Source organism: Hibiscus syriacus, unplaced genomic scaffold (assembly GCF_006381635.1).
Source record: "Hibiscus syriacus cultivar Baekdansim isolate YM2019G1 unplaced genomic scaffold, ASM638163v2 tig00110328_pilon, whole genome shotgun sequence".
NCBI lineage: Eukaryota > Viridiplantae > Streptophyta > Magnoliopsida > Malvales > Malvaceae > Hibiscus > Hibiscus syriacus.
Window position 1 is genome coordinate 2,229,657 of NW_024062685.1, and position 11,552 is coordinate 2,241,208.

The following is an 11,552-nucleotide window of genomic DNA, read 5'->3' on the forward strand; positions in this document are numbered from 1 at the left end:
AAAATGTTAAAATTATGAAAAAAAAACACGTTGCTTTTCATAAAAAAAAACTATTCTATATAAAACTGGATAGATTGAAAATAATTTTTTTAAACTTTAAATTTAATTGATGAAATGACCCGGATATAAGCACATAAATATTTTTTCTAATAACTTTTTAATATCAAATCTGTTATTTTTTCTTTATTCCACAAGTTTCTAACGTGAGAAAATAGATACAAATACGTTATACAAATTTTTATTTTATTTATCGGACGTGCTTTTATTTTTTAAAATAGAAAATGTAAAGTGTTTTCTAAAATTAAAATTAAAAATAAAAATTAGAAAGAAAAGGGAGGTTAAGCTCGCTTTATGGATATATAAATTTTTATGATTTTTAAATATATTTCTTTTTGAAAATTATGATTTTTTTTAATTATAAGTTCATGTTTTTCTAATATTCAAACATGTAATTTAAAAGTCGAAATCATGTACCAGTTAGGCTCAGTACAAATAAAGATACCAAACACGTAGCTTGTACAAAGCTAATATCTCCGGTGGTGCATCAGATTATCTCTTGTGCTTCCATTTTTATGGAATTTCAAACCTTTTACCGACAGAGCTTTCTTCTTAATTACAAAATATGATTTCAGATTTAGAAGTTATATAATTTTTTAATGCAATCCATCCATGAAAAGAGATTGATAGTAAGAGTTTAAGAACACCAAGTCAATGTAGCCAATTCAGAACACGAGCATTAATTAATGTAGACTCACGGTGCTACCAACTTGACACCATAAACCAGGAAGTTTCTGATAAGGGCATCGAATTACACACTCATCGACATTATCTGACGAGCAAGACCTGGATCTTGTTGCAGCAGCTCCCTCAAGTTGTTCTCCACCTCGGCGAGCTGTTTCTCCATGTACTCCTTTGAGGTCTGTCAAAAACTCGCTCAACAAATTAGGCAACTTTTGATGTGAATGGGTCAGCATTTCATGTACAAACATGATGCTTGCAAACAACTTGAATTAAACTAATACAAACTCAAATTCGACTCGATCATTGCCGAGTGAAATTCAAGTATACTGGAGTAATTCATAAACCTAATCAGTATGCTTAATAGATGGTTAAATTTACATTAGTATTTAAAAATTTCAATTCAAAGTTAAGCTCACATTTGAAGTTGCGTTCAGGAATCTAGCTCATTTTTTACTATGTAAACGGGTTTAATATAGCCTAGTAGAATGAACCTGAACAGCTCAATTTTCATTTTGAATCGAGCTTTAACTTTAAAAATGAAACTTGATCAGCATACTTCAAAATGTGGTTAATTATCTCAAACGAAAGCAGTCAAAATGTTCAGAGTAGCATCAACAACTTCAAAATAAGGAAAAGATGCAAATAAAAGCCAAGGCACGAAAATATTTGCTTACTTTGCCTCTAAGTTGCTTGGACTCGAGCATTCATGCTCAAAACGGATACGCTTAACTTTCTCTAAGCTTTTTCAAGTATTTAGAGGATCCAAGAAGAGTCATAATTTTATATGCATCAGAAACATGCCTAATACAAAGTCGAAGCAACATATCGACTCTTTTATAGCTCTTAAACCAATTACCATGCAATAATAATAAGGGATGGGCAAGGGATGGGGTGGAGCAGGGCGGTTTTTTGGCCACCCCGACCCTGACCCAAAATTTGCTAATATCCGATCCCGCCCCGACCCGCCCCGCCCCGTCCCGATAACTGTTAGCTTTTCTCCGGCCCCGCCCCACCCTGAATATAATAATATTTTTAAAATAGTTAAAGTAAAATAATATATTTATAATTATTTATCATATTTTAAACTGTTAAAATAATATATTTTATAATAATCTATTACATTTTTAACAATTTAAAACCTATTTTAACACTACAAAAATAAAAACCTTTAAGATCTTAAATATATTTTATATATATAAGGGTTTATACCAGGTCAGGTCGGTGATTTTTTACCTTAAACCTGTCCCCGCTCTGTCCCGAACCTATCTATCATATAACCTGTCGCGCCCAGACCTGAATTCTGAAATTTCAAAAAAAAAAACCCAACCCTATAGGATCAGGTCGGGACCCGTCGGGTTCGAGTATTTTGACCATCCCTAATAATAATGCCCCATCCAAAACTAACATTATTGTTATTTTTTTTTGATAGAATATTAGGCCTCATTAAAAAACCCCTTCATATCCTACATATTGTTATATCCATTGGAAGAAAGTTTGTCAGCTTGTCCAAAACCAAACTTGATCTGGCCATTGATCAATGGTTCACAAGTAATTATCTACAAATTTTCATACTGAAATTTGGTTATAACAATATATTCAAACAAAAAATTGGACTTATGTTATTCTTTGTTTCTTACTGTTTTGTAAAACTTGAGCACAAACAAGAGAGTACTTTCCACAACTTGTAAAGTTCTTATAACAAATTAATCCTACAAATTTGATTAAGAATAAAGAAAAGCCACAACAGATCACGGGCTCATGGCAATATAAACCATAAAATCACAACAAATCTCAAAATAGTTCAACATAAGGTAGTTATGACATGATAAAACATGACCAAAACATGGCGGTGATATATTCAATACAATGTTATATTGCTAGAACTGTTATATTGCTAGAACTTTTGGTATGTGTACTTGATTGTGGGTGCATATATATATATATGATACTAAAAAGTCAAAGTGGTCCAGGTCCGATTTATTTTACAACAAATGCAAAATTTTCCTTTCTTTTAAGATTTCCTTATGATCTCTTGTCTGTTTTTGAATACTCAAATACAAAGTGGAAAGTTTGATATTATTCACTTTCTTGCCAGCAAAGATGGAATTAATAATTAAAAAAAAGGCTAGAAGCTTCTGACAAGCACCTAATCAAAATGTGCCCTAAGAAAAGGTCTAAGACGCTTTTCTTATTCAACATTAACACACAACAGCTTGTCACTTGACTTAAGATCACCTATTGAAAAGGGAGTAAATATATCCTTTTAGCAGGCTTTTGTGATATCGATAAATAACTATCCAACAGAAGGGCTAGTTAAACCAGTTACAGACAAGAGAAAAGTAACAGTTAAAAAAAGGGGGAGAAAATGAACAGAAACAAATGATGCAAACTAAAAGTTATACATGACATAGAAAATTACCTGTAATGAACCAATTGCAGACTCACTATCTTTCAACTTCTGTTCTTGTTCATTCATTAAAACTGCCTTAGGCTCTAAAACAAACCTGGACAGAGGATAAAAAGAGAGGCAAATAAAAAATTTCTGTCAGTCCATGTCATGTATTCTTTCTCATAGTCCGTGAATCATTATAACCATTTAATTAGGTCAACAGCAACTCACGTTCTCCCTGCAAAAAATAAACAAACAGGTTATAGCTCTGCAGATCTGGCACAATCAATCTTAATACAGGTAAAAATTAGGGCTGAGCAGAAAACTGATTCAAACTGCAGTATTAGGTCTCGGTTTCTATTAATTCAGTCCAGTTTTAGTTTGTGTAACAGTGAATACTTTAGTTAGATTAAGTTTTCAGTTCAGAAATCAAAAGTTAAAAGACTGAAATGGTTCAAAACAAATTGAATTCAAATTTTTATTTACATTCTAATTAACTTTTAAAAAAATTAAGATATAAAAATAAAGATGCTCGATCTAGATTAGTAGATTTTAATAATAACAAGCCAATGAACCAAACCAAACTACTCCGGTGCAATAGAATTCAATTCGGTCCAATCATCTATAGCATTCGGTTTGGTTTTGAAAAGCCAGAATACTGCACATTATCCATGATTTTTTCCCAAAACTGAACCAGACTGTTATGACCCCTAGATTAAATAGCAGCTCATAAGTCAAAACATATGAAACACCCTAACCAGAATGCCAGGCTGTGAAACTAAAGAGAAGTCTGAACCCAGCATCCTGATTATCCAATGTGAATAAGAGAACACAACACTAGCTTCCTATTCTAATGCAAAAACACAGTTTTAGTAACGTACCTATGGATTTGTATGTATTTGTATCATCAGGCACCTGACTCAACTCCTCCAATGTTAAGAAAGCACGCTTCTTTTCACCTTCCTTGGTTCGCATCTGGTTTTGCACCTAGAAGTCATAGGATTTGCTCACCTCAGTCTCGGACGCTAAAGATACCTCTCACAAGTCTCCAGTTTGGAAATTTAGTTGGGTACAAAACTCACATCAATTATACAACAGCCGCTCTTGAAAATAAAACATTTTTTATTTTCTGGGATTATTTAAAAAAGGGTCCAGCTTTGTTGCTTCTACTCTTCATTTTTCTATAGGTATCCTTATTTTTTCTTGGTATCCTTGTCCGATAAATACCTGAATATATTTATAGGGATATGACCTTCCATATACATGGAGACTTGGAAAAAGTTGAAAAATACCAGTGTTAGACACATACATACATGTGTTTAACACTCACATCCAAGTTTAGAGTAACATAGGCGTTGAGCATCACACACATGTGCTAGATTAAACATGCACTCAACAGATCTTGTGTCTTCAAATATCCTAATGCTTAACTCGAAGTACTTGCAGGCCTAATCAAGTTTTTTCCCTATAAGTATGAGAAATTTCAATTCAAACTCTAACATAAATAATCAAGTTTGAAGTCAAGGATGATAGACAAGTCCATCTTTTTACTAAGTAATTGAGCCTAAGCATACGAAAGCAAGTAGCTCAATTTTTATCTTTGAATCAAGCTCGAGTTCTAAAAAGGAAACTCAATTGACTTGAATCAGCTTTCGAAACTCGAATTTCAAGTTAAGCGCAACCTTGTTGCAGTTTAAGCTCGCTAAATTACTCCCCCAATCTTCAACAACACCTACCCCAGCCAAAAAAACTTCAAATACGAACCTATACTTCCAACTCTGATTGCAATCATTCTAGGTTCAAGATCAAAAAGGCATCCTGTTTGCTACGTAACCAACGATTATGCTTCATTAAATAAAACTTTGAGCAATTTTTTACTTTTACCCCTAAAAAGTAGGAAGTATCAAGTTAGTTCTGCAGTACACGAGCTATATATAATTAGAGAGATAGAGAGAAAACAAGTCCCTGTTTCAATCCATTTCTACTAATTCGGTAATTCCTCCGTTCAATAATAATGAATAAAATCTTCGGCCAAGGAAAAATTTATTGGATACATAAACAATCACGACAGAGTCGTATTACTAACAATGTTACTCATATTCTGATGTGAAAGTCAGAAATGTATTTGCGGTACGAATATAAGCCGGCTTAAGCAATTTAAGAAAAAAAATGAGAAGTTCGAGTAACCTATAAACTACTAATCTGAAAAAATAATAATGACCTGTTTTAATTTTCCCTTGAGCTCAACCATTCGACCTTGAATCTCTATAAACGCCTGTTATCCAACACATACCATTAAAATTTCTGAGATCTCCCCTCACTTCTTTTCAACTTTTCCGGTAATCAAATCAAATAACGAATTGTTTAAAGAAAACAAGCCAAGAGAAAGATTCATTCTTACAGTTTTGTTAATTTCTTCGGTCATATCTGAAGATTCAAGCAGAAGAAATCAGCCCTAAAAGCATCAGTTCTGACCTTTATTTGAACACTAAAATCAAAACTATAAAAAATGGAAAAATAAAATGAAATTAAAGGGTAAATGGCCATTCCTACCTGGATGAAGGAACTTGGCTTCTATTTGGACCTTTCCAGCTTAGGGTCGGGTTGTCAGAAAATTAGAAATCGGATTGTTTGAACGAGACGAGACGATAGAGTCAGATAGACAAAGAAACAGATTGCCGCCGCCTTAAAGACACCGTATGGTTTTGTGAGATTTGGATTTTATATCACTTTTGATCCAACGGCCAATATTGTCTTTTATGTACCCATGGCTCATAGTGGTTGCCATGATAATGGAACTTTTTGAAAAACTTGTTAATTTTAAGTTCAGTTTTAGTCATTAAACATTAAATCTTTATCGATTTTATTATTGAATTTTAAGTTTAATTTGATTATTATATCATTAAATCGTTAATTGTGTGATGATGTGTTTGTTTTTTTTCCTTTTTTATGTGTAAAATTATTTATTCTTCTATATTTATTATCGTTGACATTCACGATAATATTAATATCATAATATTCACATTTTACTCATTTTTAATTCTCAATTTTATTTTCTTGAAAATCATTCAAAATTAAAAAAAAATCATCTAAATGATTGATTTTCTAATATTTAAATTTTCTTTAACAATCATCCAACTGATTTCAAGGTATATTATTTACCTTCTCTAAAAAAAATGCTTTGTTGGAGTCTTATGCCTTAAATGAAACAACTCATGTAATTACTGAATTTATTTTTAACTAAAATAAAATAAATAAGATTTTATATGTTATGTGTACTGATTTATCATGCGCATTGTCCTCAAGTTTGATATTACATATAAAATAACAAAGTGAAGTAAATATCAAATCATTGATTATCGCGGTTTAACTAAATATAAATAATATTATAATATTAATTATAATATAGAAGATGACTCATATTAGTTGATAATATAAATATGTTTTCATGAATAAATAATTCAAAAGGATTATTACTCTTTTTCTTAAATTTAAATGAGAAGAAAAATTATCCCACCTATCGAAACATGGCGACTCCCGAATATAGATGTAGATATGTTGGTCTAGAACTGACATTACATTATATTAAACCTAAGATATTAAAATTTTAAACATTAATTTCGCTTGTTACATTCAAAATATACTTATTTTAATCTTCAGTAAATCATGTTTATGTGTTTGCATGCGTAGAGAGATGTACGCAAGATTTTATGTTAAGTGGGATAAACTTGAATTTTTAAAATTTCGGGGCGAACTTGAATTTATAAATTTTTATGGGACGAAAATAAATTTTTAATAAAAAATACATAGGAAAAAATCTAAAATATAAGGTAATTTTAAATTTTCGCCCACATCCATGCTTGCATAGTTTAGATAAACGGGGATTGGTTTAAGTGATAAACAATTTGTTATCGTTTAAGTATGTCTTGAGTTCGAACTTTTGTGTACATAGAAAATCTTTGTTGGGAGACTCACCCACAAAAATTAGATGGGTGACCCAAAATTTAATAAATTAAAAATCACATATTGGGTGTATAACTCATATATAATGTAAACACGCCCATAAATATAGAGTTATAGCTCAAGTTGACTTAATTCTATATACACCTTATTTGATTCGTTTAATTTTATTTTTATTTCATAAGTTATTTATTTGGAATAGATAATTTTTGTTGGTGTAAGATCCTAAAAAATATTATTTTTATTATTTGTGTTTTCTTGAGTTTATTCTCAATTTATTAATTTTTTATGAATTTTTTCCATTATAATATTTTTTGCAAGTCAATATATCATTTCATTCGAAATTTTTTAAAATTTTTATTACAGCAATAGGTAGTCACTTTTATAACAATCAAAATCATGATATGAGTTAAAAATCATATCTTAATCAATTAAGTTTAATTTATTTTTGGGTAAAGTACACAAATGATCCTTTAATTATAGGGTATTGTTATATTGAATCATCCAACTATTAAAAGTTATAAAATGATCCATTAATTATAGAATGTTGCTTTGTTGAGTCCCTTGATTATTAAAAGTTACAAAATGATCACCTGACTATTTATGTAACACTCCTATCCCGTATACGACCCCGTATACAAGGTAGAAGTGTCACATCAATTGTATAAAACATATATTATTTTAAAATCAGTAAAATTTTTTGTATCTTTTAAAATCGACATTATAGTAAGTTGAAGAAAGAGATTATTTCCGAGGTGTATTTTAGTCTGTTGACTATGCATCCAGGTGGGAATAAGATGTATCAGGGCTTGAAGAGTCGATATTAGTGGTCTGGTATGAAAATGGCTATTACGGAGTTTGTTGCAAAGTGTCTGACATGTCAACAAGTGAAAGCTGAGCATTAGGTGACATCTAGATTACTACAGCCGATTTCTATTCCGCAGTGGAAATGGGAAAGAGTTACGATACATTTCATAACAGGACTACCATTGACACCGAGTAAAAATGACTAAATTTGGGTGATAGTTGATAGACTGGCCAAGACAACACATTTCATTCATGTTCGGATTGACTACTCGATGGACATGTATGCAAAGCTATACATCAGAAAGATAGTTCGATTACATGGAATGCCAGTTTCGATTGTATCAGATAGAGATCTAAGGTTCACTTCGAGCTTTTGGAATTCTCTATATGAAACTTTGGGTACTCGACTGAATTTCAGCACAACCTTTCATCCACAGACAGATGGTCAGTCTGAACGAACTATCTAAGTGCCGGAAGATATGCTAAGGGCATGTGTAATTGAGTTTAAAGGATCGTGGGAGAAATACTTACCTTTAACGGAATTTGCTTACAATAAAAGTTATCAAGCAAGTATCAAGATGGCATCCTATGGAGCTTTATATGAAAGAAAGTGCATAACGTCATTGAATTGGTTTTGATTTGAATTAGATTAGAATGGATTTGAAATGTTGTGCTGGAAGAATACGATAGAGGAAAATATAAATTGGATTGTAAGTGTAAATTGGATTAATGAATGGTTATAGTTTCAATTTTATCAATGTACGGCGCAATATGGGTTTATTGAAATGGTTGGCATAGTGTTTTCAAATTCAAAATGATGATTAGATCATTGGTGTTTCCAAGGGTGTTCATTATTAGTGACCGACGGAGCACGTGAGATTGTAATGATGTGTTACCATTGCTTGGCTATGTAATTTCAACCTAAAGTCTTGTTACCCAAAAATTTCTCATTTCCTTAAGTCCATGATAATCTCTTATGGATTTGATATTTTTCTAATGATCCTATAAATATAAACATTCAGCTACTGGGATTAGAGATGATAAACTTTACAGTCATGTGTTGAAATGGAATATGAAGAGAGATGATGGCTTGTGACTATTGATTTCGTGGGAAATAAGTTGTACTGGATTTCGAATCTGACAAAGCTATTTATAGCCTTGCAGTTGGCTATTTGTCACAGAAAAATATTATTTACCAATTTACATGTGTATCATCTCTTTCTAGCAATTTTTGCTATATTACTAGAATGTCATTTGAATGTTGAGATACGAGAATAGAACTAGAATTGCTAAGGTTTTGTAAGTGCTTAAGTTGGGTTTGATGTTACAAAAATTACTGATTTTCAAACAATATATATTTTATACAATTGATGTGATACTTTTACATTGTATATGGGGGTTATATAAGGGATAGGGGTGTTACAATTTATATGTTTCAAACCAGTCTTTTTTGTTAAAAATGATAACTGTCTGAGTTGAACGTTAACTTATTAACTAAGATATGATAATTGCTTGAGATTTTGATATTAGATTTTATCTTATCATGTCAGCAGGTTAACGTCCAACTCATATTACTGACAATTTTTAATAAAAATGATGAATTTAAAAATGGGAAAATTACACGCTTACTCACTGAATTTTATTCTTTCTCCTATTTCACTCACTATACTTTCAGTTTTTTTTTTAATTTTCTTACTGAACTTTAGACATTAAACTTTTTTGTTTACTCGACTCTTAAATTTCTAACTGCGTTAAATTAAAATTGAAAAAAATTAAAAGTACAATGAGTGAAATAGGAGATAGGACAAATTGTAGTGAGTAAACGTTTGACATGTTTTATTATTAAAATAAGCCACATAAGCACCCTGTTGAAAACTTTTGATGCTTAGATATAACAAATTAAGTATAAATGAATTTTAAGATTTTACAAATCATTTTTGAAAATATATTTGATTCAATTATTCGAATATCAAAATATTACTCCAAGTTTTTCAAAGTTCAATTTCAATCCTTACTAAAGTATAAAATTGTGTTTTATACTTAAAATATTTTTGAAACAATCTTCACAAAGTATTTCGAACAAAAAACGAGCCAAAAATCAATTTTACAAAGTGATGTACCGATGCACTATATGATGCATCGATGCATACTTATTTCGAATGCATTTTGTGTACCGATGCACAAGACATGCATCGATGCACTCTTGAATATTTTGAAACATTGAATTGATTTTGTGTACCGATGCACATACCATGCATCGATGCACTCCTGGCTATTTTGAAACATCAAATGCAATTAATGCATCAATGCACCCCTAGTGTATCGATGCACTAAGTCTTATAACGGTCGAAATATTTGAATTTTACACATAGTGTACCGATGCACCTTGTGTATGCATCGATGTACACACGCTCCCAACTGTTTTATTAATTGATAATTACACTATAACGGCTCTATTGACTTCACCAATGATCCCCAACGTTCAAAAGTGATCAAGGTGTATTTAAACAAGCTTAGGAACTATTGATCAATAACAAGAAAAAACAATTGAGAGAGAATCAAGGAGAAAGCTTTAAACATCAAGTTTGAGCTATTCAAGCTTATTTTTCATTCAATATTCATTTTTCTTTCAAGAACACCATTTGTACTCAATTGTATTCATTCTTGAGTGTACTTTCTTTGTTCTAGAATTCTGCAAACAATTTACCTTGTGAGGTTTTTCTGTAAGTTTGCGAAATTTGTATCGTTCTCTTTGGGAGAGAGTGTTCTTAAGAATTTGGGGTATAATTCTTGAGGGATTTGTAAGGTTACTCTTTGTCCTCAAAAGAAAGACAAATTATTGAATTTGTGGAAAATCCTTAGTGTGGATAGCTAAGGTAGTGGACGTAGACTTTGGTTGAGAAAGTCGAACCACTCTAAATTGTTGTGCAATTATTTTCTATTTTCTACAAAAGCTTCCACCAAATTTTTTATTGTCAATTCACCCCCTCTTGCCCGATTCGTCGATCGATTAACTCAACATACCCCGTTATTGACTAACGATAGAGTGACCAAAAAAGTTCAATGTCTAAAGTTCAGTGAGCAACTTGAAAAAAATTAAAAGTATGGTGAGTGGAATAGGAGAGAGAGTAAAGTTCAGTGAGTAAGCGTGCAATTTACCCTTTAAAAATATATAAATAGCATAGACACACGATTTCGTCTGACCTTGCTAGTGATATTACATTATATAATATATTCATCATGTGACCTATTTATCTTATATATTATATGGTATACACATTGCATATTTATGATGTTATATGGTGGCCATACATTGTATACATTGTATTTATATTAGTATGTGTATATTATATGGTATTATATATATACACATTACATTATTACATTATACATATTTATCATTTTATTTTATTATTTTTTCAGGCCCAAACATAATCCCGAAGCCCATTACAAATGGTGACCCAACACCAATGACTACAAACCCAATACAACAGTGATCCAGTAGCAGCCCGGATCTGGAGCCTGACGCGAGATCCGGGTCCACTAAAGCCCGACCCGAACTGGCCTAAGCTTCTACCCGAGGTAGTTAGGGTTTGCAAACCTTAACTCTCACCCCTTCCATCCTCAACGCCACATCTCCCTCAGCAGCCAAACA

General features: G+C 31.5%; 1 protein-coding gene across 4 annotated transcripts; it reads right to left on the reverse strand.

Moving 5' to 3' along the window:
* Positions 1-605: 605 nt before the first annotated feature.
* On the reverse strand, positions 606-5,812 carry LOC120118754 (prefoldin subunit 1-like). Of its 4 annotated transcripts, none has more exons than XM_039138748.1 (7): positions 5,684-5,812; positions 5,532-5,585; positions 5,352-5,405; positions 4,012-4,117; positions 3,362-3,368; positions 3,161-3,245; positions 606-919 (listed from the first exon to the last, which is right to left on the reverse strand). In XM_039138748.1, the coding sequence occupies exons 2-7, from the start codon at positions 5,553-5,555 to the stop codon at positions 809-811; spliced, it is 387 nt and encodes a 128-aa protein (XP_038994679.1). In that variant the 5' UTR covers positions 5,556-5,585; positions 5,684-5,812; the 3' UTR covers positions 606-808. The 4 variants fall into 4 exon arrangements, with proteins under 4 accessions (XP_038994679.1, XP_038994677.1, XP_038994678.1 ...); XM_039138746.1 differs by having other exon boundaries at positions 5,532-5,600; XM_039138747.1 differs by having other exon boundaries at positions 5,532-5,605.
* Between the last annotated feature and the right edge of the window lie 5,740 nt (positions 5,813-11,552).